Source organism: Psittacula echo (assembly GCF_963264785.1).
Source record: "Psittacula echo genome assembly, chromosome: 1".
Taxonomy (NCBI): Eukaryota; Metazoa; Chordata; class Aves; order Psittaciformes; family Psittacidae; genus Psittacula; species Psittacula echo.
In genome coordinates, this window is record NC_137735.1 from 62,159,341 (window position 1) to 62,186,820 (window position 27,480).

At 41.1% G+C, this 27,480-nt stretch overlaps 2 protein-coding genes across 8 annotated transcripts in view; one reads left to right on the forward strand and one right to left on the reverse strand.

Moving 5' to 3' along the window:
- The window catches only part of LIN54 (lin-54 DREAM MuvB core complex component), a 40,412-nt gene extending 25,440 nt beyond the window's left edge, over positions 1-14,972 (reverse strand). For 3 of the 5 annotated variants that reach the window (XM_080627579.1, XM_080627580.1, XM_080627576.1), the window contains exon 1: positions 14,834-14,972. The gene's annotated coding sequence lies outside the window, so the exon portion shown is untranslated. Of the gene's footprint in view, positions 1-13,786; positions 13,822-14,235; positions 14,320-14,833 lie in introns of those variants that run through there. The other 2 variants (XM_080627577.1, XM_080627578.1) reach the window with 2 other exon arrangements.
- Positions 14,973-15,050: 78 nt separating this feature from the next.
- On the forward strand, positions 15,051-25,268 carry COPS4 (COP9 signalosome subunit 4). 3 transcript variants are annotated; one of them, XR_013957843.1, is made up of 10 exons: positions 15,051-15,519; positions 16,670-16,749; positions 17,559-17,710; positions 18,973-19,076; positions 19,892-20,045; positions 21,433-21,583; positions 21,999-22,169; positions 23,480-23,595; positions 23,940-24,020; positions 24,537-24,675. XR_013957843.1 is itself a non-coding variant. In XM_080627627.1 (10 exons), the coding sequence occupies exons 1-10, from the start codon at positions 15,446-15,448 to the stop codon at positions 24,668-24,670; spliced, it is 1,221 nt and encodes a 406-aa protein (XP_080483753.1). In that variant the 5' UTR covers positions 15,052-15,445; the 3' UTR covers positions 24,671-25,268. The 3 variants fall into 3 exon arrangements, 2 of the variants coding, with proteins under 2 accessions (XP_080483753.1, XP_080483754.1); XM_080627627.1 differs by having other exon boundaries at positions 15,052-15,519; positions 23,936-24,020; positions 24,537-25,268; XM_080627628.1 differs by having other exon boundaries at positions 15,053-15,395; positions 23,936-24,020; positions 24,537-25,268.
- Positions 25,269-27,480: the final 2,212 nt, after the last annotated feature.

Consider the following 27,480-nt stretch of genomic DNA (forward strand, 5'->3'; position numbering starts at 1 on the left):
TTACATCAAGTTTGGAATAAGAAATTGACCAGTTAAAAGAAAAGAAACATTATGGCCATCACATTGGACCATTTTATAGCTATTGGATCTCATCACTTTACAGCTGGCTTCCAATAACATATTCAGGCTCACGTCACCAACAGCAGCAAGAACAGCAACCCACTTGTTCTGTTTCTTCATTGCATATTGGCTATGACTGAAATAGATACATGAAGTGCAACAATGAAAATCTCATCCTAGCTACAGGACAGACAGCTGTCAAAGTCATCTTCAACATCCCTGCAGATTTTACTTCTATGTATTTAGCCAGGATTTCTCAACAGTTGCTGTTTTTTGTGTGGGTTTCCACCCCCCCACCCCTACCCCCCCAATGCTTTTATACAAAACACAGTTTTCATTCTTCCAGCTCCTCCACTAAAGTGATTTCCAACAGTAAAAGCATGCCAACCTCTTTTAAGATTCAAACAATTTCGAGATCTTTAAGGCAGAGTAGAGAATTATTTTACTCATTAAAAAAAAACAACTTGAAAGTTTCCTTCTTTTCAGCAATTCAGCTTTAAGTAACATCTGTACCTACACCCCACAAAAAAAGGATGCATTACCAAATGTTTACACTCATTTAGCTCAAAACCTGAAGAAAAACCAACCTCAACAAAGAAAGCGGATAAGTGTATACCAAAGGGGGAACTCCCCCCAAAATCTAGGATCAGATTACTAAATAGAAAAATCTATCCTACAAAATAATAGCCATACAACTACACTAAAAGGTATTCACATTATGAAGATTTGTTTAGAAAAAGATTAAGTTCCAGCATAGCTCATGGCTCACAACTAGCCAAACACATACAAAGAAGTTAGGGACTAAGGCATGTTGTCAGCAAAGTCTTGGAGCAACAACTTTGAAAAATACTAGGAGGAAGATGGGGACAAAGCTCAGCTGAAGTGAAGCACCTCTGATCATCTTACCCATAGCACAGATCTCTGTATAGAATACACATATATTGTCAAAGAATACACATATATTGTCATAAAGGGCAAAAGGTATTTATAAGGAAGAGGATAAAGAATACCACTGTTATTGGCAGAAACACAGAATGGTGTCTGACAGGTACCTGTGAACTTTGATCTATTTTTTTCTTTTCTGTCACTAGATGTCAGTGCAGAATCTTTAAGAAACTAACACTGTTAAAGTGTTGGGACTCATTATACCACCACCTTTGTTGATAGAACCCCACAAAGCAGCCACACTAAACAGGAAAAAAAAAAATCAAAATAATCAATAAAGCATACTGATCTGCAAACAAGGGAGCAAAATGCAAGATATAACAACACTTGTATTTTACAGTAACTAACTGCATCTTATTACATCTCCCAGAAATGCACCCCTTATCACTAAGATAAGAATAGCCAACCTTCCAGTCCAAAACCATGAGCAGTTCGAGTGCAGCACTCACATGAGTATACGTTACAAAACCATCAGTAAAGCTATGTACGTACTGCAAGGAATACTCTTCAGAATTCAGACGACACAGAAATAAGGCTGCTGACCAACTTTACAGGATGGCCTGAGACGGTGCTGCATGTTAGCAAGGTCATCACAATGAAGTAGTGGACCAAGGCACTTGTCACCATTTGTGGCCCCATTAACAGTCCCCTTCCCGTTAACTTCTTAGTACGCATCAGAGGCCTAGTGACACTCAACCATGGGAAGATTCTGGTATAACTTGACAGAGCATTGGCCAGACCTGCCTTAAGTCATCAGCAATGTTAATTTTAAACTAAATTCTGAAGTGTCATTTTCACTAGAAAATACATAAATCAAACCAGTGGCAGCTTTTATATAAGCACCTATCTCAAAGTGCAAAAAATCAAAAGCCTCATAAAATACATTAAGTCCAACATAGCCCCTTAAATAGCAGGGACTATCTTGGGATCAGTAAAACTGTTGCTGCAAGCTAAGCAAATGCTAACTGAAACCAAGTATCTTTGCTAGATACAGTAGCTAGTAGTTCTTCAAAGCTGGAGTAGATACACACATTTAAGTGTAGCATCATGAAGGGCCAGAAAAGACACATCTTTTCAAACTGCCTGAGCTAAGAACAGCAAAAACCCTAATAAAAGAAGTAGAAAGAGGAATGGTCGGACACCTCAAAAAAACCCTACACTCAAAAGGTCACCACTGGTGTGACTGTCCAGGAGACAAATCACATGCACGTCTAGCACATGTAAAACTAGTTCTATATCACTATGAGAAGACGGAATTGTGACCACTATTCATTATTATAATTTTCTTCCTGAGGAATATAATGCAGGATGCAGTTTCACAGCTGCACAAAAACAGAAAGTCAGAATACTTGCATTAAGGGACTTCTGAGCATCTTCACACACCTGTGCTGCAAAAGGCCACGTTTTTCGCAAAGATCAGTAATGTTAAGGCAACATTATCAGCCTTTAAGAGAATCAAGGTGCATGCCTAATAATTTGAAAAATGTAAGGGAGAGCACCAATAGTTACTATAACTCTTGAGGGATTTACTAAGCGGGAGTGTAGGGGGGGGAAATGAGGCTGGAAACTGGGTCAGATGAACGCCAGAAAGCAACAGTGGACAACCAAACAAGTAACTGTTCAGTGAGTAAAACAGACTCTAAATGTGAATGTGTGTATGTGTGTATGTGTGTGTGTGTGTGTGTGTGAACCAGAACACAGTATCACCAGTTAGCTAATACAAAAGAGATTTGGCATTTCCTCTGCTGAGACAAAATGTGGCACCAATATTTCTTTCAAATAAAGGTGGAGCAAGGGACTGTCAGCAGGCTATAGCTCAGACTTGAGAATCTCAAAACTCAAAAATCTCACAATATTTGCATAAAGTTATATTCATAAATCATCATATTTCTCTTAACTAGTAAAGAGTTTTAACACCATCATTTAACCCCTAAATCCATCCACTAGAACAAAGGTAAAAGCAGGAGGAAGAAGGGTAAGACAGAATGGATCCTTGATCATTTATCCGAGAAGGATGAGAGAGATGCTGTCAGCCATATGGAATTAAAGCTGAGGTGCTTAAATGCTTTTCAAATTTTTCAACTTCTGCTTATCTGCACTCTCCAATAGTGGCAATATGTAAACTCAGGAAGGCTGTTGAGCTGAAAAAAGGCGATTTTTGGGGTCTTAAGAACTTAAGCAGTTTAAAATTACCACGCCTTGAGTGGTTAGAAGCTGCCACACAATGAGCCAAAAAACCTCACAGAGGAGCAAGGAGATGATGCTCTTTGTAGGCATGCTGTAAAGAAAAACATAACCTTTCATTTATGTTTTCAACAATTCCTGCCCTATTGTCTTCAAAACAGAAGTGATTTACCAACATATTGATAACAAATACACTGCCGACACCACAAAAATATCTAGTTGATCATACCCAAAGCTTTAGAAGCAATGACTGCATCTTCTTCCTTCACCACAACTGCTATTACAAACATACACTTTAAGACTCAGCTATCCTGTGACCTGATAGCTGTTTTCTTCACATCAAAATTAATTCTCACATACAAGGAATCACAGCATGCTACCACATAAATTACATTATAGGCACTGAATACAAAAGCAATTTTTACAATCAAATTAGCAAAGACCTTTGATATAGCACATCACCAAAAATCCCCACGCGTCACAGAGAACCTTTCAGCAAAAACAGAAGCTAAAGAGGAAAAAAACCACGACCAAGTCCCTGGTGAAAGCAGCACATCATACAAATTGTAAATGGTTGAATCACATTACACGCACATGTGAGTGCATTACTTGATAGAAAAAATAGCATTTTAAAACACTCCAATATCTTAACTCCATATTGGATAACTTCTTTTCACCACAAGAAGTAAATATTACGTTGCCCAAATGTACTATTAATCACAAAACAAGTTTAGTAAAGAACATTCTAGCTATTGTGAGTTATTGAGTAGTATTACTGAAAAAAACCTGAACAACCAAAAAACTCCACAACAAAACATAACCCCAGAACCAACAAAACTCCAAGCACTCACCCAGAAACATTACTATCTAGAAAACTAAGCTACTTAAAGGTCAAATTACTTTCCCATGCATGGCTCAGCTGTTACGTAGCTCTCACATGCTAGTTATATGTTCATTAAGTAGGGGGCAAAACCATACCATTTTACTAATATCAGTCTACATTTCAAGCCATGTCTACATTTCATACATAAATACCCATCTCAATCACCAGTTGACACTTTAAACATTTGCTATTTGGGGCTCACAGCAAGCTGAAAACTTAGACTTCCATATCATTCTAAAGATAGAGTAGGATCAGCAAACTGATGATAAATCTGCTTCTTGAGAACTACTTAGCGCCCTTTAAGGTCCTAGTCCTCACCAGTGCTAAATAAATTCTAGAGTGTGCCGAAGAGCAAAGGCATTACTATTATGTGAGCACTGCCTGCCAATCTAATGGTGCAACATTCTGCAGAAATAAAAGAACATCAATACATGTCTATTTTTCAAGTGACTGGTATACCCAGGCTAAGAAGGTAGAAATAGACAAGTGATTGGAATAGCCGTTTGTGTTCCAGTTACTAACAAATACATTCTGCTGACTACGGAAAGAGATTCCATACACATCTCTTAAAAAGGAGTGTTGAAGGTCACTTTATCATGGCACGGTTAAAGTCCTAAACACTGCTTGTTTAGCACACACCTTACTTAGAGCAACTTTCCACAAAAGAACTAGAAATAACATTTATTGCAGCAGAACACCTCAGAGCAGTTCAGTTTGCTTTCTGTAACTGGAAACAACATTTTACTTTCAAGCAAGTCTCATGCAAACGAAAATAAAATAGAAATAAAAAAATCAGAACATTTCCCTTCACCCTTTCCCTTGATTTGCACGTCCATTTCAGTCATTTTTCACAACATATAGTAGCACTAAAGCTGAAAACCAAAACTGCACTGGTGTTCTTAGGATCATTAAACATATTCTGGAAGTGTTCACTGCCATGAACAATCCAGTGTTTGAGTTCGTAGATTCCAGGGCCCTTACATTTAATGAAGCATTTCTAACCTTATGTTCTATGAAAAATCTGTGGTAAGACCAAAAGAAATAACCTGTAAAATTATTTTATTTTCTGCAGTGTTTAGGAGGCCAAAAGTAAAGTATTAAGAATCTGAAGTTAAAATGATGTAGTGAACTTAGCTTGCCAAAAAAAAAAACCAAAAAAAAACCACCAAAAAAACCCAACACCAACAAAACCCCAAATCCAAAACCAAAAAACAAAAACCACCCAAACAACCCACACCAAAAAAAAAAACCTCCAAACCCAACAAACTGTAAATGTGAACAGTACTTATCACTAGGCCCAAGAAACACAGATTTTGGTCTTTTAAATATAGTTTGAAACAAAAGCCTTGCTTTCCAAATTCCAAATGCCTCTTGAATGTGGGGCTACAGAAGAATTCAGAACACACAGTGATATCACAACAGAACACTCTTACAAACAAGCACAAAAACTGCCATCATAGGTGTGATACAGAGTTCCCCACAGACTTTTGACAGGTGTTATCATATTGGCCACCTTTTACGATTAGGCTTCCTGCCAGCGATTTCAGCAAGAGTGCATTTAAGCACTGTATTTTATGGGCAAAGGTTCATCACAACAGAATTGTAGCCTAGCAATTTTATTGAGACTCTGCAAATCAGGAAGCACAACAACTATGCAGTGCATTACATGTATATTTCAGCAGTGTGGGCCAGTCAGAAGGTACAATACAGAAGAAGTTCATTCTAACAAAAACACATGCAACACTTAGTGTGGTATTTCCTTTCCAAAACATATGCTAGCATAGGACAGAAAAATGTTTTGCCCTAAAACCTTCATTCCTTATGTGTCTTATGCAAACATATGATTTCTTTTCAAAAGTTAGAACAATACAGAGAAGAAAAACAGATAAAAATCTAAGACCATAAACTGTAATGCTTTCAGGGTAGTGCTGTCAAGATATGGACAGCAGTGAAAGCTATTATGGGTAGTATTGCTTTTTAAGCTTCTTCTAGAAATCTAAGTTGGCTTTTTTTTATTTTTTCAGTCTAGTGGAGCATTTTAAGAAAAGCAAAAATAGATCAAACAGTTATACTGCAGTGACTTGCCACAAACGTGTGTCTAGCTGCAGATCTCCACAGCTCTACTGGCCTTAAACGTGGCAACACTTAACAAGAGAAGAATATATTTACTTACAGAAGAACTGAGCTTTAAATAAATAGGTCGCCTGCAGGCAAACTGTGACTTGGTTCTGATGCCAAAAAACACTATTACCCCCTTACTCCTACTTTAATCTCTAGATAAAGCACCTCTGTATTCCTCTTGGGGAAAGCGTATTTAAATAACCAGGATCGTGCAATAGCTGACTGACTTCTATGGAATGAAATTCCACATTAAGATTTTGAGTCAAGAGATTAACTCAATAGGAGAAATGGGAATTTCAGTGCAATCTTTATCACAGAATCATGTGGGCCACTTCAAATGCAGGCTTCTCAGACCTCTGAAGTCTCATTTATCTTAACACAAAAGGTTGAAGAGCTTCTGAAACACAAACTGGTTAAGTTTCACTAGGTATACACAAGAAAACCAACAGTTAAGCTTTTGGATAAACATACACACAAAAATCTTATGGAGAGAACTAGCCAGAGAAGCATTTCAGAGACTAGGACACACATCATCCCTTACAACCTTTGTTTTCAATATCCTGTAAGCGACACAGATATATTTACTGTATCTTACTCTATTCCTGGAGATGCTTTACTCCAGGCAGCATACCAACATCACCTAGAAGGAAGGGTTCTTCGCATGGACCCTCCATGCAGTTCACTATATCCCTTTCTGTCCTTACTCTCCCCAATTTGACTTCTATGGCAAACATGCTCTACCACCAGTGTCACCACTACACTGTCCGAGTTGAAATGGATCCAGAGAGCTCATCTCATTCTCAGAATTAATAAGAAAAGAAATGATCATACGCAAAGCCTTGAATGCATTCCTGCATGAAAAAAGTCAGGTTTTTTAATGTTGCAAGATCACCTAGCTTATAGCTTCCCTCTTTACTACATCTAAGACTAATTTGTATACACAAAAGAAGCTTTTGTCAACTATCAATTTTTAATTTTGGGGATTGGACTTTAACAGCGTTATATACGATGGGACACTGAAGCTGACCTGGAGCCGTGGCAGGTTATCTGCTGTGACTCAAGCTGACCTAGTCAATCGCTATGCCATGTTAAAGTGCCACATACCCACAATGAGCTGGACACACCTTAATCAGAGGTTGTCTCAGTAAGTTCCACCAGCATCCAGCTCGGAACATGCACCCAAACAGCTCTGTGTCAAACTGTACAGTCTATCAAAACCAACAAAGCAGTAGCAATGTAACTTACAAGTGACAACTTTCTGAAAATTGCATAGCATCTGCATTGTTGCACTGTTGAAGGTAGTCTAGGTTCTTATTATCCAGACAATGAAGAGATAACTTTCTTTCAAGGATAAAGCTTATTTTGCAGCCATAAACAAATATTAGAAGTAGAAGCAAATATAACAACTAGTGGTAGAAGTTAAGAATATTTGTTAAGAATCCAGAAAATCCAAATTGTGAAAGCCTTTTATTCAACCTGTATCTTATTGCTATCATGACACAAAAACTACCTTCCCATTCAACAGAGAACATGAGCTCTTATTTTTCGCAGTAACAGCAGTAAAAACTCACAAGTAGTCTCCCTCTGTCACATCTTCTGTTTCTTTCCTGGAAGCATCCTATGCAATTAGGTTTTTTTTAAGCACAGCAAACAGAATTGACAACCTTTGCTATCATTGTAGGTGATGAATTGACTACAGCTTTGTTGGTCCCTCCGCTACTGCCAGTTCACACCACTGGCATCAGAATTATTCTTCGCAAGTGCTAAAAAAAAGCACTCCAGACATCAACCCAGCAAACAGACGACTGAATATGCTACATAAAAACACAAGGTTGATGGCTCCCGCAGATTCTTGACTACTTACTAGTCTAAGTGACATAGAACACCCACCTATACAAAGCAGAAACAAGCTACAGTTAAGAAAGGGAAGGTCAATTGTCTGCTTTAGATGACTTCTATGAGGGGAGTAAGGGGGGGGACAGGACATATCTTAGAGACAAATAATTTTATTGGGTCATTTTATAACCAAAACAAAGAAAATACTACTTCATTTCCTTGTTTGCTGCATTTTCCCATTCCTTTTTGCCAAGTACATACAAACACACATCAACTATTCCAGAAAGCTGAAATTCAAAGATCAACAGCACAAAAAGATAGGAAATGCAGTTCTTAAAAGTCATGACATTGGACACGTTCTCTCTCATTTGCTAGAAAAGCCTTCATAGAAGCATACACATACCCAGAATCCGTCCTTTACTGCTGACGAATAATCAAATGAAAGACCACAACTGCACATAAGTGATCTTACTGTACTACAATTCTCCTAATTAAGTGCCATTCTTAAATTTTGCTCCCATTTCAAAAATGGGTAAAATAGTGTAATTCATTTTATGCATTACACATTTTTTTTACTGACATTCTACATTTTGTCTCTAAAACTGAAACATTTGTTTTGCTGTAAACCAAAGAATTACAAAATCACTCAGCACTGCATTTTTTTTAACAGAGTCTTTTGTTTAAGCTTACTGAGCTGGAGATTGCCTTAAAATAATACGTATCATGAAGCCAAAAAAAGATTAATCCATAAGAAAGCTAAGCTCCACAAAATGGAAAACTTAATCATCTAAGACTGCAAACTCACCACGTTTGAGCATGTAATAGCAGAATGAAAACAGATCACTTTAAGACAGTAACAAAACATGCATTTGGAACACCGACAAAATAATTTCCACTCTCTTTCCCATTCTCTGCAGAAGACAAGGTATGGAGGCAGTTTGCTTGCACACCTCCCAGAGGACCATGGTTCTAGGTTTATCATATACAATACCAATGGTGAACCATAGCAAGGAAAAAAGCCAACTGTACTCCTCCTTATCAAATGCTCAATACATAACTAGTGCAAATATCCTATCTTTTTCTCACCAGTTACAAGGAGTACTAAGAAAATACCAGGTGTTCTTTACTGCAAATTTAACCATCTATAGTTGCAAAACTCAACGTAATAGTTCCCAAGGCAACCATAATTCGGTCCAGTAACACACACCATTCCCTTCCTATTACTCCACATTCACATTCACGTTCACAAGTGAACACTCCCTAAGTGATGCGCCATACATACAACTGTGAACAGCATATCAGAGGAACAGGCAAGGTGATTAATGTAATAGCTATCAAGTGATATGGACATGAGAGTCTTATATTACACAGTTAAAGTTTTAGGGTTTTGTTGTTGTTGGGGTGTTTTTTGTTTGTTTCTTCTCTACGGGAAGAAAAATTATGCTCATGTCACTACTGCCATGTTTATAATAGAGGCTTTCTTTTAAAGAATGATGGAGGAGAAGAAATCAAACCCATAAACAAAACCCAAAGAACCCCAATCAAACTAACCAACCACTTGCCCACATATCAGTTGTGTGGAAATTCTTTTTCCCTTGGCAAGTTTGGGATAATTTAAGCTTCTATTATAATTCTAAAAGGAGAACTATCAACTGAGAAACTTTCTGTGTCAAACTGGTAATTACATACTAATAAAACAAGCACCTGCTAAGCTTTTTTTAGGTTTCACTGTGAAAAACATCCTAGCAATATCTTTATTGCACTGTTATTTCAAAAAGCATCCTTTGCTACTTTGAACAGTGTGCACATGATCAGCAGCATTACTTTCCTTATACTCCAATTCCCTGTGTGTATTAAGCCAGCACTACTGCTAAAGCTCTCCTGTCCTCCTTTGGCATCTGCCTGTTCATTTCCATACAAACATTTTCACTCCTCGTTATGCTAGCAAACATTTATGTAGATGCAAAGACAGTTCAGATGAAGGAACCAAGCTGGGTTAAAGCCAGACATCTAAACCAAACAGTGGGCTGTCACAGGCCACTTTCTCCACACTGATTGTGTTGGTGTTCAACCCTGGAATAAAACTACCCCACAAAGTAGTGAGCCAATTCTGGTAGGTCAGTGTGCTGAGATATCTCAGTTCAAAGTCTATAAGCACCCAAACAGCACTAAGGAATCACACTACAGCCAACAATCCATCTGGGTCATAGTGCTGGAGAAACCCAGGAACCTCCCCCTCCTGTCCCAGCTTGGCATTTCTGCTCCCTGCACACAGGAAAGGGGAAGAGTATAACCAACTCTCAGTGGTGGCAGAACACATCAGGCCATTTTGTGCTGATTCACTCCAACCTAGACATAAGCCAGGTTTGTTTTAATGCAGATCAGTCCTTAAATGTGGTCTATGTGTAGCTGCTTAAGGGCTTACAAAGCAGAAGAGAAGGGGAAAGCATGGAAAAGGAAGAAGCTGCCAGGAAAGAGAGGAACCATCTTCCTCACCAGCAAAGCAGTAACAAGCACACATGGGATTATAGCCACATCGTCTCCCAAATATATCAGAGAGTAAAAAATAGAAAAAAACATAGACAGCAAGTACAGAACTACAAAAACTGTCAGAAGAGCTCTGTCCAGACACTTTAATCAGATTTTAAACCAGAAAGTTTTCACTTGCTTGCAGATTGTGTCTCCTGTTTCTTTCAAACTTTAGTTTCTGGGGGAAAGAGCAGATTAAGGAATGTAAGCAGACCTGAGATCACTGGGAACTTTTTGATATAAATGCTAAAAAATACTCCAACACCAAACCAACCGACCATCAAAAGAACCCAAAAAAACTTTTCACAGCAACAGACTCATCTAAAAATGTTGCTAAAACATTCTTCAGATTGGCTTCTTGAGTCCATAGCAAAAGCTGCTGTTACTCCAAAGAAAGAAAACAACCCAGTCAGACCACAGAGATGATTGAACTTGTACGACAGATCAGAGCAGAGCCCCAAACCAAGGACATAACCCTCATGTGGGTAGCAACATGTTCAATTGCAGTAATATGGCTTGTAAAGGGGAATGACACACAAGTTGGAAGAGTTAAGAACCACTAATCTACATCTGGATCTGGAACATGAGAAACCTGAACCTCTTGCATCATGTAGCTATGCGCCCCCATCACAGATCAAAGGGTTACTCTAGCAGTCTTGCACAAGCAAAACTTCTATGTTTTCTAATGTTGTCAAGTGAGCAAGCCTAGTCACAGGCTGTACTGAAAGACACATGCTGCTGTGCTGGTTTTGGCTGGGATAGAATTAATTTTCTTCACAGTAGCTGGTATGGGTCTATGTCTTGGATTTTTGTGCTGAAAACAGTCATGAAAATACAAGAGATGTTTCAGTTATTGCTGAGCAGTGCCCACACAGAGTTAAGACCTTTTCTTCTTCTCACCTCACTCCGCCAGGACAAAAAGCTGGGAGACGACACAGCTGGGACAGTTGACCTTAGCTCACTAAAAGTATATGCCATACTACATGACATAATGTTCAGTATATAAAACTGGAAAAAGAAGGAGGAAGGTGGGAATGCTTAGTGTTATAGTGACTGTGTTCCCAACTAACTGTTACAAGTGATGGATCTCACTTTCTTGGAGATGGCTGAACACCTGCCTCCTGATGGGAAGCAGTGAATGAATTCCCTGTTTTGTACTGCTTGTGTATAAGGCTTCTGCTTTACCTATTACATTGTCTTTATCTCAACCCATGAGTTTTCCCATTTTTACTCTTCTGATTCTCTCCCTCCTCCCACAGGAGGAGCAAGTGGCTGTGTGGTGCTTAGTTGCTGGCTGGGTTTAAACCATAACAGCTGCTTACAAGTTCTCTAAGCAACTGCAGAAAGGAAGCCATACAAATGTAGAGCCTGGAAAATACAAGCCCTTGAATCAAGAGTTCAAAAAATGTTTTACAGTTCTTGTTGGGTTATCCTTCAACTAATAATAATAATACCCCCCCCCAAAAAAAAAAAACAAACCACCAAACACCCAAACCCAACTAGCCTCCCCCCCAAAAAACCCCACCAGAATCAAACAACTAACCAACAAAACTACCCAAAAACCCTGAGTTTGTCTCCTAGTTGCTTGCTATGAATCCCATCATTGTAGCATACAAATTCCACAGGACATTGAGATGTGCTTCTAACAGTACATGAAGAAAGCACTACCTCTGTAGCAAAGGAAGGGAACATAAGCACAAGCAGGCCAAGTGATAGATAAGCAAGCACAGTTCATTGCTGAAGCAAGAATCAAACCAGACACCTTCAATCTACCTTACTTCCTCCCCCTCCCCATTATTTTTCTAACAAGTGTAAGGAAAAGAACCTAAGAGGCTTTGACTGCTTTTCAAAACCAAAAAGAAATTATATCCAAACATATGAGACAACAATGTCTTTATCGCTGAAATCTGACTGCCACATACCATTTTCCTGTAGTTAGCAGATACGAAACCAGAAACCAGTTAAAGCTTTTCTAGCTGAAGCATTCAGAGCATGTGGTTACAAACTATCCAAGTCTGGATATCACAGAAGTATAAGCAAGTCAAACAACAGATAGTTCTGGTTACAATCAACCCTGTATAACAAACTTTTGAAACTTACTGTATTACATAAAGCATGAAATACTTTCAAACCTATTTGAGAATCTAGGCTCTATTTTCTAATACACTCTCCAAGCCAGCATTTAAAAGTGCTTGACCTACAGAGCAATACAGCCTTACATCTGCCTGTAGGTTGATACAAGTCTGTACAAAATATGTAACCACTTGCTGACACATATGTAAACTGGGTATCTTGAGGAGTAGAAAAAAAGACAAGTTAATGCATTTTATTTTACAAAAGGATTCCCTTAACAGAATAAATACTCAGCTGATAACTTGCTGTTCTTCTTGTCTCTAATCAGCCAAAGCTATTGTGAAGAAGCTAACCACACACACAAGACATTGTCTGTTACTGCCAGCTTTAGGTAAACATTGCAAAGAATATTCTAAATTACTTTTCTATATTCAGCATTTTCTACAATAACTGCAATATACTTCAAGCAACTGTTCAGAAGGATGAACCTAACGGAAGATCATATAAATATCTGTCCTTTCTTCAGTTGAAGTCTTAAGTCTGAGAGCTTTCCTCCTGTTCACAATTTTGTTCAATGCCACAGTGCTTTCCAGAACTCAAAACTTCCATCCCAAACATTACGTAATTAGTACACGATGTGCTTCAAAGTCAAAGCCACAAATAATTAGTAACACATTCTGATCGCCAATATACCTCATGACAAGAGATGAAAACAGAAGCAGGGACTATCCCAAAAAGCAGTTCAGCTAAATTCACTTCAAACTCAACAGCTGTCCTCAGCTGTGCTGCAGCACACTGAAGGCACAGGTATATCCTCATACTTGGGAGAATTAAGAAGCGTGGAAAACAGACTGCCGTTTTCACCGCACCCCACTCTGTAAGCAGAGCCTGATTGAGCATCCCCGCAGAGAAAGGAAGGTCGTCATCATCCTGATGCAAGTCCAGCACAGCCCTGGCAGGTCCTCTGGGGGCAGCCTGGTCCCTCCAACGACCCACACCGGCAAATCAACAATTAGCGGGGTTGGAAAAGACCTCTAAGCTCATCAAGTCCAACCATTATTCCAGGACTACCAAGGCCACCACTAAACCATGTCACTATGTGCCTCATCTATCCAGTTTATAAACATTTCCAGAGACAGTGATTCCACCACTGACCTGAGAAGCCTGTTCCAATGCCTGCCCACGCTTCGGTGAAGAAATTGTTCCCAAGATCCAGTGTAAAGCACCCCTGGTGCAGCTTCAGGCTGTTACCTCTTGTCCTGTCACTTGTTACTGGGGAGAACAGACCAACCCCATCTTACTACATCCTCCTTTCAGGTAGCTGTAGAGAGCAAACACCTGGAGAGAAGAGTGTCTCCGGCCCTAAACCAGCTGCAACCGAGTCCCGTCGCCGCCACAACCGGAACCTGGGAGCACCCGGCCCCGAAGGCTCCCCACCGCCAGACGCGGTGTCCCGTAGGCCAAAGGAGCTAGGGCCCGCCGGCCCCAGGCCCAGCGAAGCGAGCCCCAGCAGCCGCCACCATTGGAATCGCAGGAAGCCGGCGACGGCCGCCACCGCCCGCCCCGCCGCGATCATTCCCCCTGCCCGACCCCCGGGGCCTCACCTCATCGGCGGGCGGGAGAAGCCGGGCGCCGCCAGCAGCCGCCACCGTATTTCGAAAGATCCGCCATTTTCACCCCGTCACCACCGGTCCCCGCGGCCCGCCCCCGCCGCACCTGCCCCTGCCGCCCCGCCCCGATCTGCCCCACCGCCAAACACCAACTGCTTCCGGACCGGCAAGGAAGGCGGCGGGCTCTGCACGGACCCCCCGTCCGAGGAGGAAGCCTCGGCGTCGCCGTCCTCCCCCCCTGCCACCGCTCCCCGGGTCCTTTTTAACCCCACCGCTCCGAAGCAGCTTTGGGCGCAGGTGATCTCAACGAGCAACGGTGATGAGACCCGCCGAGCGGGCATTCCCCGCGGCAGCGGGTCGACCGGAACGCCTGTGCCCGAAAGCCCGGGGAGGTCGGCGGGGCCGCCCGGGAGCCCGCCCCGCGGCGGAGAGCGCGCCCAGCGGGGCCGGGCCTGTGCCTTTCAGGCGGGAGGAGGTTGTCAGTGCTTTGCCGCTCTCTCCTGGGTGTCGCTACTGCCCCCCCGTCAGAGGGACTGTGCCCCCACCCGCTTCTTCATCCTCCTGCTGCCGCTTTCCCGCCCCCCGCACTCACCGGGCGGGCGGGCGCTCTTCCTTCTCCTCCTCCTCCGCCACTATTGCTATGAATGCTTCTCACAGCCCGCTCCCCGCGCCTTGCGCCGCCGCCGGTCCACTCCCCTCCGCTACCGCGGCCGGCGGCCGTGGCAGCGGCAGCGGCCGGGACGAAGCCGCCGTGTTTGTTCAAAATCACGCGCCCCGCGCCATTCCCCCGCCGCATCCCATAATACTGCGCCTCGCCGCCCTGGCAACCGCCGGCGCGGCGCCCCACCCCGCGCTTCCGGGACCGCCTCCCTGCCCGCTTCCGGGGCCGCCCGCCACACTCAAGGAGGGCCGAGCGCGGCCTGGATTGGACTGGCTTTGGTCTGGGTTAAGAGGCTGCCAGCAAGCGTGATTCTATACGTGTCTATGTATATTTATATACATGCTGCTTCGCGGCCCTGAGGGGGACGTGTGCGCGGGGTCTGCCTGAGCTTTATCCCCCCCGGCCGAGTGCTGCCTGGTGCGGGCGCTCCCTGCTCTCCACGTGACCCCGCCGCGCCGCGGCCTGTCTATCCTGCCGGTGGCGCGGCTCTATGGTAAGAGGAGGCGCGCGTCGCGCCAGGGGTACGGCGGCGGGTTGGCGAAGATGGCGGCCGCTGTGAGGCAGGATCTGGCGCAGCTGATGAACTCCAGTGGCTCGCACAAGGATCTGGCGGGCAAGTGAGTGCCGGCGCCCGGCAGGGAGGGTGGGCGAGTGGCCCTTGGGAGCGGGGAGAGGTGGAAAGGAGGCTGCCGGCCCCTGGGGCGGGCGAGGCGGCACTTGCCTCACGGCTGCTGTTCTTTCAATAGAAGAAAGATTTCGCTTCGTGATTCTGTCATCTTTTGTTTATTTATTGTTTGAAACAGCGATCTGCACTGTGCTGGCGGTGTCCCGGCATAGGCTTGGGGCCTTGGCAACCTCGTGTGTGTTCCCGCAGCACCTCAGAGCTCGTCTGCATGCCCGTCGGCTGCGCGAAACTGATAGGCCAGGGAATTTGTTTTCTGTAGATATGTCAGGAACCCCAGTATTCTTATTTTCATTAGTGTGGGTATTTTGGATGGCAAACGTTGGAGTTTGAGCTGTTCACAGTGCAATGTGTCATGTGCATTTTCTTTCCCCTGAGAATTCGGTCAGATGTCGGTCAGTAAACAGAAATTCTTCCCCAGTCCGGTTGCTTATTTTCTAGAGGAATTGCTTCACTTTTAGGAGTTCCTTGTAAAAACTTGGAAAGGATTCTCTCAAAATGTGGTTTCAGCATGGTAGTACTTAACCAGTATGGCACATGCTGAGGTTATGGCCCAGGCAAAGTGAATTAGCTTCATGAAGCGTGAAAACTGGAGCTGTAATTTTTTGCAGAAATAAACACTTAAAAATGCAGAGCCTGTGCCTATGCTCATATCAAGTGGCCATAACATTATTTATTTCCTACTCCCAACACTGTTTCTCGTTCTCATTGGGTATGGCAATTTGAACATTTGACTAACTTTATTAACCTTAATCCCTGAGTGATGTAGTTTTTATTACTTTTTCTGTGCACTATTCTAGGGACATGATTTCTTTTTTTAACTTTAAAATTTACATATATATTCTTAGATAAGAAAATAATGAGCTATGTTATCTGAGAATCTAGTTCTGGGATACTAATTCCAAGTGAATGTTCCTGACATTTGAGCAAAAACACTTGGGAAAATTGCTACCTCAAGAATATAGAAAATAAAAGTGTAAGTAGGGCTTTGACATAGAAAATTTAATAAAAGAAATGCAACTTGTTAGTGAAAAAAATGTGCCATATGAGCGATTATTTTTTTATTATTTTTTATTTGCGAACAGATATCGTCAAATATTGGAAAAAGCCATTCAGCTCTCGGGTACAGAACAACTTGAAGCTTTGAAAGCTTTTGTAGAAGCAAGTAAGTGCATCTAGTGTAGTCGATTGCACACTAAGTGAGGGCCAGAGATCTGTGGGATTGAGTATTTGTTAACTCCATGTGAGGCTACCTAAATAAGTGGTATTTTGGTCCTGTTGGAACTCAAACACAAATAAAGGAGGAACCATCATCACCACATTCAGAAGTTTAGAGATAATGGGCTTGTAAGGTTTGCAAGTAATAACAGCTTTCTAACCTGTCAGTGTGACAGGGTCAGAAGGTAAAAACATCAAGTAGTCTCTTAAATGCTAAAATTGATATTGAATGCCAGGTGGTATTTAAACTAACAACCCACTTCTTTTCCCATCTCAAACTGGTTTGAAAAACTGTCAAGAAGAAATGATAGTGTGGGTTTTGGTTTTTTTTTTTGTGTTGTATTAGATTTTTGGCTAATAGTATACCTCTATAAATTATACCAGTTATGATTTTTTAAAGTTAAGAATAAGCTTAGTGGAATTTAGCCTAATGGTTTATTTTGTCCAAGATGTTTCAGCAACTGAGAACAGTGATTCAGGATGAAACATCTCTCTAAACTGTGAATCAAAGTGAGAAATTAATTATCTGTCGGGTTAGAACTCTAGTGACCTCTAGTGTAAATAAACTTTCCAAGAAGGAAAAGAAAAAAATCACCCTCTAAAAACCCGAAGAAACCCCCCCAAATTTCACATGGATACAGATTTTGAAACTTGAACTACTGAAAATTAATCTAAAAGCAGGTTATTGCTTACAGTGAAGGCACTGACAAGCATTGCATCTCTCTTGTGTTTTTCTTCCATGTGTCTCTGAACCAGTGGTGAACGAGAATGTCAGTCTAGTGATCTCACGTCAGCTACTGACAGACTTCTGTACACATCTTCCAAGTCTTCCTGACAGCACAGCCAAAGAAATTTACCACTTTACCTTGGAAAAAATACAGCCCAGAGTTATTTCATTTGAAGAGCAGGTGAGAGATCAGTGACAAGAAGATTTTTGTTTGCAGGCTTGGCTTCAGGTTTTTTTTTCTGCTTATGATTTTAAGTCTTCAAAACTGTTCAAAACAAATGTTCCTACTTAGAGTCCAGTTTTGCATTCCTGTACATGCAAAACCTGAACTAAATGTCAAGAGTATTTAGGATCTTGCAAAGAGTACAGACTTTGTCACTTCATTAAGATGCTGAGGATTTAATTCCTCTGCTACAGGAAAATGGCCTCTTAAAATGAAACAATGCTTGAGCTACTGGGAGTACTGTTGAGAGACTTGCTGGTTCTTACTGTATTGCATTTTACACAGCTAAAGGAACAGGCAGGTGATATAAGGAGAGAAGCATCTTAACAAACAGTTTTTGTTTCAAAATAAATATGTGTGCATTTCAGCCATAATAATTTTACCAGAAAAAAATGGTCTCTTGAATCATGGTTCTAGTTAACTACTGAATGTGGAGCAGTTGCTTTTCAGTTCAGTCCTTGGTTTTGTTATGTGAGCATTCAACACCATCTGAGAGTTCTTACAGATGATGTTTACATAAAAAGCCTTTAGGATCTTGCATTTGAGAAGAAAAGCAAGGCAGTTTCTGCCATGATTTGTATTTGCCTCTCTTTATCTTCTATCTTTTTAATCAGCTTTTACTCTAAGTATTAACTGAACATGCTTGCCTGTATGTTAAAATGATTATGCATAAATTAAATCCAAGACATCAGATGTTTCCTTTTTTTTCTACCTGTACTTTTGCATATAAAGCCCAGATTATAAGCACTGATATTTTACCTGCTGACAGGTGCTCTACAAAGTAGAAGTTTCTGCATTAGGATCTAATCGTAGTTCACCTCATTCATATCTTACAGGCATGGTATGAGGTATAACTGCAAGAAATGGCTTGTGAATCTTGATGTGCCAGTTCTTGAAAGCCTTGTTTCATCTTTTTAAAAGCTTTATAAAAGGTTAATACTTATCGGCCCTTGAAGATAAATTCCTTTTAGTTTGTCACAAGCTTAAGTGAAAATGCTTCGAGCCAGCACTCTCATTTAAAAAGCTTGGTATTGAAGTTTGATCCAGGAGTTCCACATGGGACTTCTCATGTGGGAAGAGTTGTGTGTGTGCAGGTTGCTTGTGTCTGTGGAGCTAGGGTATTGGTTGAGGGGATTCATGAACAAGAAAAAATACTGTGCAGGTTAATACAGAACCATGCAACTTCTATAGCATTTGCTATTACTTTTGTTTTTGTTGAGGTCGCTTCAATAAGGCAACATCTTGCATCAATCTATGAGAAAGAAGAAGACTGGAGAAATGCAGCACAAGTATTGGTGGGGATCCCTTTGGAAACAGGGCAAAAGTAAGTCCTGTGCTAGACGTAGTTCTGGGTTGTTAAGTATGTTTGCTCCCTTTGTACTTAACTAGACCAGTGAGTGAGAATTTTGGGGTTGCATATTATCCCAGAGTTTCAGTAGCTGATGACAGAACTATTGTTGGATGACTAAAGCATAGCTTGATGTGACAGCATGTTTAGTTGGTCAAAATACTGCACTGGAAGTTTTGCAATGTTTATTAGTCTCGTTGATAAACAGACTTTTTGATAGTATTTCACAAAACTGCTTCTAAGTTATTGAAAAGTTCTTGGAAGGTGGCAGTTCTTCCATGTGTTTGTCTTGACAGTTCACAATGAAGACATAATTTGAAATTGGGTATTAACAAATACAGTTGAGGGGTTTTGTGGTGTTTTGTTTCTTTGTGGATTGGTTGGGTTTTTTTAAGTCTAGAGCTCTTTCTGTTACTTTTCTTTGGCTGTCCTTTCTATCTTCTTTCTCTGTGTGCATGTAGAAGGAATTGCTATAGCTTTTGCATATTTAGCACCTATTCCACTTGAAGAATCAGTGGCTTAAAAGACTAGTCCACTAAAACCAGATTATACATTTGTCTATTGGTGGACAGCATTTTTTCTGTTAGTGTTCGTAGGAGCCAGTTCTATATTGGCATTCGTCTCAAATTTCCTTATCCTGAACAGAGCATACTAATTTTGTTAGAGGTGAAGAAAGCAAGGTAAAGCAAATGTTGCCAAATGCTTAAGAATCATAATATATGTTTAGAACAGCTAAGAGCAAGGGTAGTTGTGGAGCGACTCTGAGTACTTGCTTTTCTGTTTCTCTACAGACAGTACAATGTAGATTATAAACTGGAGACCTACCTGAAAATTGCCAGGCTGTATCTGGAGGACGATGACCCAGTTCAAGCAGAAGCTTATATTAATCGAGCTTCCCTGCTTCAGAATGAATCAACTAACGAACAGCTTCAAATCCATTATAAGGTTGTCTAACTTGCTTTATTGCTTTCTCTTTCTAAAGGGAGGTGATTCCACATTGAGATGTCTTTATACAGTGCCTCTAAAACTTTCATAATGAGAAAATAGACAAAGGGAAAAGCTTCTAAGTGGTTTTGGAGCTTGAGAGCCACATCTTAGCAAAAATTAACAGCTCATTCTTTATGATTTGAAGATAAGTCTGCAAAGGTTATTTAAATGCCAGCTTTACTGGCATTATTGAAAATAAAACTTAGGCTTCAAAGTGCCCAAAATATTGCTGAAAATTTTGCCTTCACTGTTGTCTGTAAATCTAAGTAGGGAAATAAATCACATCCAATATTAGGAACAAGTGAAACTTCCTCCTCCCCCTGCATAATTAAGTAGTAGGTCCCATCCGTAAAAGTAGCTTCAAGTCTCAAGTAATCAGAATCAGAATCAGAATTACCAGGTTGGAAGGGACCTTCAAGATCATCGAGTCCAACCCATGCCTTATACCTCGACTAAACCATATCACCAAGTATCACATCCAATCTCTTTTTAAACACATCCAGGGATGGAGACTCCACCACCACCCTGGGCAGACCGTTCCAATATTTTATTATTCTTTCTGTGAAAAATTTCTTCCTAATATCCAACCTGTAACGCAGTAACAAGGATCAGTTAGCAGCGTAGTTGCTAACCCTTTGTGGGTTTACTGTGTACATAGTTCACACACTAATTTCTCAAAGCATTTTAGTAACTGGGATGAGCAGTGATAACTATAGTGTGACAGTACTAATCAGGAGGTGGTGGTGGTGTTTGAAATTCTACAGCACAAAGCAGATGTGCCACAGGCTCATGAGCTGTAACTTGGGGGGGTAGGGGTGGGGCGCGTTTTTTGGTTTGTTGGTTTTTCCTTTTCTTTTTTTTTTCTCCCACTCTTATTTAGAGTATGCACTCAGTTGGAAGTGTAAATATTTTCTGTAAGCGTTTAGAAAGCTTAAAGGAAGGGAGAAAAGAAAGATCAGATGCTGTTACAGTGTTGAAAGGAAAAAGCAAACACTTGAAACGTACAAATTGCTACCTAAGTGCTAGCTGTCAATGTCAGTAGTGAAGGGGAAGTTTATGTAAGTACAGTGTCAGCTGTACAATATTTCATTTACTTAGTTTCTGGCATTTAGACATTTGCAATGTTTAACATGTGAATAGTGCTGGGAAATGTACTTTCAATTCCTTTCCTTGATGCTTTAGTAAGGGCTTTGGAAGTTGAGCTAATAATTCAAAGACACAGATTTCCCTAAGATGCAGTGAAGCTATATTTATGTGAGCTGTCACTTGATAATGTGGCAATTTATACACCCCTATATTATGCAGCCACCCCTGTAATTTTTTCTGAGACATATTTTCTTTCTAGGTTTGCTATGCTCGAGTTCTTGATTACAGAAGAAAGTTCATTGAGGCTGCCCAAAGATACAATGAGCTGTCCTATAAGAGCATAGTCCATGAAACTGAGCGACTGGAGGCATTAAAGCATGCTTTGCATTGTACTATTTTGGCGTCAGCAGGTAAAAAACATGGTACATTTTTGTACGAAAGACCCAATATAGGTATTTCATATCCCGTGAAGCAAGTCAGCTTGTGCATTACTTGTAGGGAGAGATCTTGTAACTAAGATTTTATGAAGAATCCAGAATTGTGAACATGGTGTCAGAATTGCCTGTTGGCATACTGTTAACTCAGAGTCGGATTAGTTCTGTGTCTTTGCTAGTGATAAGGTGGCATCTTGGCTAAAGATGCAAAAGGTGGTCAGTGTTTTAGCAAACTGTTTTTGAACTGAACACAACAGAGTTTCTTCTTTGGTAGAGCTTTGTTGGTTAATTACATTTATTGAGGAAAAAGTCATGATAACTCTCTGTTGTTTACCTCTAAATATTCAATACTTTGGTGATCATTTAGGAGGATTCTTCTTGACTCTTCTAGGACAACAGCGTTCTCGCATGCTTGCTACACTCTTCAAGGATGAGAGATGCCAGCAGCTGGCAGCCTATGGGATCTTGGAGAAAATGTATCTTGACAGAATTATTCGTGGAAATCAACTGCAAGAGTTTGCAGCTATGCTAATGCCTCACCAGAAAGCAACTACAGCTGATGGTACATATTTCTCTAAAGCCTTGTAGTGCTAGGTCTATCATCCATAGGAGTTAGATTTTGCCCAATGCAGTCAAGAAGTGTGATGGAAAAGAATTTAGTATTGCTTATATGGTTATTTTAAAATTATTTCCCATGTTACCCTCAGTATAGTTTAATAGTAAAGCTTCTTAGCCATAGTTGATCTTTCTGATTGGCTGTTAAGGTTTTGAAATATTCTTCTAGAAGATAACTTGTGAAATTGTTTTTTCTCTGTCCATGTACAGTCCTCTTCACTGACAACCTTCCAAGGTTTCTAACCTTGCCTCATACGCTGAGTCTCTGTCCTTTTGAACTTCTCTAATTCTAAGGCACTGTTATAAATAGGATGCCTAGAAACACGTGATATGCATGAAGCCGTAAATGGTCTGTACAGATGATAAATTTATTTGAACTGCTTCCTGACTTGATTGGAAGATGACCGATAGTGAGGGGGCGACTTGGACCTCGCACTCTCCAAATCTTTTTTTGGTCTGTTTCAGTGACATATTAGCTCTGTTCTTGGAACCTCTGAACAGTGAGAAATACGTGAAGTAGTGACTCCACTGAAATCTTAAACACTCTGGTCTCAATTTTCTGAATTAGAAGAGTATTGAAGTGGAAAAATACATAAGCACGAAGCACCTCTTAATCAGGAAACCCTTCCTAATGAACAGTGCTCATTGATTAAGGACAAATAAACAACTGTGCAACCACAGAGGTGAAAACTGATTAAAGGTGCTTACTAACAATAAGCTGCAGTCCTTTCCTTGGGTCAATTTGTGGCTGTCCATGTAAGTTGAAGAATGCAGGTCAGTTGGTATTTAATAATGTGCTTATCTTCAACTGAAGGTTAAAGGGCAAATGAGTTAAATTGTTAAGAAGAGAGAAATTACATGGAGGTTTATCATCATGAAAGCATAGTAAGGGACCGGTTAATTTTAATCCTAAGTACTTTAATGAATAAACCAAATGTGATGGTCTTTCCATTTGGCAAGCTAGGGCCTGATCACAGAAGGTAAAACTCCCTCAATTCTGATGCTGAGTCTTGTAGGAAAACCAAGGGCTCTGCTGGAAGTTAAATAAAAGGGTTTAAGCTGCCTGTCTTAAAATCAACCACATTATCCACCATCCATTTTTTGTTCACTTTCCTCTGTGTAGCAGAACATTGATGCAAGGCAGATGCATCTGGACCGTATGCACACATAACCCCTTTGTTTTCCATTTGCTCTACAGTATAAACCAAATATTTTAATCTTACAGTAATGGATTTTTTTCCTCATCTAACCCCTAAGGTTCCAGTATCCTGGACAGAGCTGTTATTGAACACAACTTACTATCTGCAAGCAAACTTTACAATAACATTACTTTTGAAGAGCTTGGAGCATTACTAGAGATTCCTGCAGCTAAGGTACCAGTTTTCTACATCTTTTAAAAGCAAGGAGCATCAGAGACATGAGAAAACAACTGTAGTAAATATTAGGTAAACAAGTTAAATATTAAGAAATAATATGAGGAAGATTACATACCTAGCACACCTTATGAGAAGGAAAGGCACACAATGTGGAATGAGCAATAGAGGAGTTAGATCCACTGATAGTATGTCTAATCATTTCATAATTCATGTTGTTGGTGGGTCCCCAACCGCAGCATGTGATGTTGAAAAACCCATAAGGGCTATTAAGTCTTAATAATTTTAAACTTGTTTCAGAATGGAAGAAGTTTCTAATATCTTTCTTCTGTTGTTTCAGGCAGAAAAGATTGCATCTCAGATGATAACTGAGGGTCGCATGAATGGATTCATTGATCAGATTGACGGAATTGTTCATTTTGAGAGTAAGCTCCACCACAGTAATTTATTTGTTTAAGCATCACACAGAGTGAGCTTTTTGAGTTGTTGCATCACAGGGTGAGAAAATTGCATTTCTTAGTATCGTCTGTCTGATCAAGCTTGCTGTCTCTTGCTGTGGCCAGGAGGTGGCAGAGTTTGCCTTAACGGAGGACCATACTTGGCCCACCCTCCCTACCATGCATTGTCTTAACCGCTGGAAAGTGGGAATTCATTCCATCAGTCTACATGTAAGGGCAGGTTCACCAGGAAGTTTCCTGTTCAATTCTACTTTGCAATGCAGGAGTTAGGCTTCTGACAGGCAGCCAAAATCATTACAGCTTTTGAGTAAAAAAATTAGTATGATGTAGCTGCCAGGAGTGTTCCTCTTTGAGGTAGGTGGGGGCAGTGGCGGAAGAAAATGTTGCAGTTGAAAAGGCAAAGTAATCACTAAGATTTACATTGTTTTGTATGGATTTTGTTTGATGGTTGTTGTTGTTGGGGTTTTTTTGGGTTTTTTCCAGCTCGTGAAGCTTTGCCAACTTGGGACAAGCAGATTCAGTCACTGTGTTTCCAGGTTAACAACCTGCTAGAGAAGATAAGTCAGACAGCTCCAGAATGGACAGCGCAGGCAATGGAGGCCCAGATGGCTCAGTGACTGTATAGCCATTGTCTGAATGGAGGCACTCAACCACCTGCTGTGCTGGAAGAGGGAAACTGATTAGGACTGTGAACCAAATGAATAAACCACTTCATTTCCACACCTCTGCTTTCACTCTGGCTTAGGACACAGTTAGGTGATACCATGTTTGGTGTGACAGTCCCCCAGTTCCCTGAGCATAGAATGATGCTGTTGCTGCCTCTGCATTGCACTGTGCTGTCCTGAAAGCTGTGGTTTACACATAAGAGCAGCTGTGATGTCTACAGTAAACTTTGGTTTTGGTTTATTTAATTTTTTTTGTCCTCTGTATTGCTATAGCTTTGTACCCTGTTACTTCATAAAATGCTTGTTCTGCTGTGAAAATGAAAGTGCCATGTTTCTTTTAGTTGTAATTATTCTAATAAAGGCTGGAATGAGCCTCTTGGTTTATGTGTTGCAGGGACCTGGGTTTGGGGTTTTTTTTCTTTTTTTTTTTTTTCCCTTAAGGAGTAACTTGAAATAAGTTGAATTTTTGGAATTATCCGTTCTAGCCCCTGAAAATGTTAAATGAAAACCAGCTTTTTTCCTTCTCTGTTCATAAAACTCAAGTCTGAAATCTTAACTGAATAAAATACTGACCTTTATGCATTAGTGCAGCAGGGCACAGTTATCTGTTCTGAGAGATGGAGTAAAGACCAGTTTTCCCAAGTTGTTGCAATTACATGGTAAGTGATGAGAACATAGCACATGCCAAATGAGGTAAGCCAAGTATGCTCTTTGTTTTACTTTCTAGGTCAGCATGAGTTGGTAATTTAACAAAAGTGTCCGTAGTGGTTTATTTGGAACTGGAGATACAAGATGAAACTGAACAGGTAGGGATTCTGCGCTACAGAAGATTAAACACCTGAAACTGGAGTGGCTGGAGAATACTGTGCAGATTACTTACAACTAGGTAAAGGTATCACATAAGTGGGGCTAATCTGAAAAGTTTATGCACAGGAAGGAGGTATCACAGTGACCCTCTGATGTTTGTCAGCCTGGAGTTGTGTACTCTTTACCCATCCTTACGGTCTGCCAGGTCTTGTGTGATTTGCTGGAGAGGTTTTCACAGCTTTTCTGGTAATGGAGAGCCAAGGCAGAGTTTCATCAATAGCTGTTCCTGCCTAGAGGTTATATTCTACTTTGAGGTCATCCTGTTCAGGTTGTAATTCCAGCTTTGATGTGAATTACCTTGGCTCTTTCCTTTCAGTCAAGTTATGATACTATTAATGAGGTTTCAGTCTTTGGTTCATCATGGTCTTTTTGTCTCAAAATGTGGAGGATGTTGATGCCCTTGAGTCAAAGGTTTTGGCTTAATCCGTAACTCTGGTGCCTTGATTTTTTTTTTTTTTTTTTCCCACCTCCACCCCCTTTTTTTTTTTTTTTCATCCTGTTGATGTATTTAGAATTCAGGTTTGTGGTGCTGTTAGATATTTAGAAAAGCCATGAGCCAAGTGACGGGTGGTTCATCCATAAATAAGATGCATTTCCGTAAACCTGGCAGGTGACACTTCTGAGTCCTGAAACAACTGACTAAGTTACTCCTGGGTGGTAGTATCTTGTAGTTTCTCTGAGGGGGTGTGATGGCAGAGCAGCTGTGGGAGCAGGAAGGAGCTGCTCACTCTGGACATCTAAAGTTTGCACTAAAAGAGCAGGGATAGATTTTCCAGGTCCTTATTATAACACAGAGGTTGGGTGGCTGTTGTCCTTCAGTGTGGGCTGACGTAGTCCAGTATAAGGGTCTCTGTCTACCAGGGATGGTGTCTGGCACTGGGCCTTCACCTCAAATACCCACAAGGGTCATCTGTCTTACTAAAGAGCCTCCTATCTTACTCTCCAACAGCAGCTGTGAATAATTTATTGACAATAGGAGAGATGCTGGTAGATGGCAGTTAGGGCCAAGCTGACCATCAGCAAGTCCTGAGTGTGCTGTACATATCTTTGCTGTACTGCTTTTTCCAGAGCTAGCTTTGGCAGTTCATTGGCTAGCATCTGTCCTGGTTTAGCAGTAGCAGTCATTTTTTCTACTGGTGCAGTGCTGTGTTTTGACTTTCGACCTGAGAATAATATGATAAAGCTGATGTTTTCAGTTGTGGGTCAGAATGTTTACCCTGACCAAGGACTTTGTGAGTCTCCTGCTCTGTCAGGGAGGAGGAGAAGCCGGGAGGAAGCAGAGACAGGACACCTGACCCAAACTAGCCAAAGAGGTATTCCATACCACAGCACGTCATGCCCAGGATGTAGAACTGAGAGTTCCCGGAAGGGCTGGATCATGGCAGGGTGGGGGTGAGGTACCGGTTGGTGAGCGGTTGTATTCTCTTGCTTGTTATTTCCTTTATCCTTATTACTATTAGTGGTAGCAGTAGTGATTTGTGTTATACTTTAGTTATTAAACTGTTCTTATCTCAACCCGTGGGAGTTGCATTCTTTTGATTCTCCTCCCCGTCCCTCCAGGAGCGGAGGGAAGAAAGGTGGGGGGGGAAGTGGACTTCGTGGTTCTGATTTACGGCCTGGGCTTAAACCACGACAGTTTTTTTTGGCGCCCAACGTGGGGCTTGAAGGGTTGAGATAACAACAGATCTGACCAAGGCACAATGCTGATTTATTGGCTCTCAAAGTTGTTTCTCTTGATGTCACAGTTTCAGTATGCTGTAGCTTACTTAGAGCCGGTATTTGCTGTGTTAGTGTTTATCAAGTGTGGGCTTTGGGCTAAGGTTTTTGTTTCACTGTACTTTATGGTAATGACTTGTAATACGGGCGGGCTCCGGCAGCAAGGCGGGATGGACGTG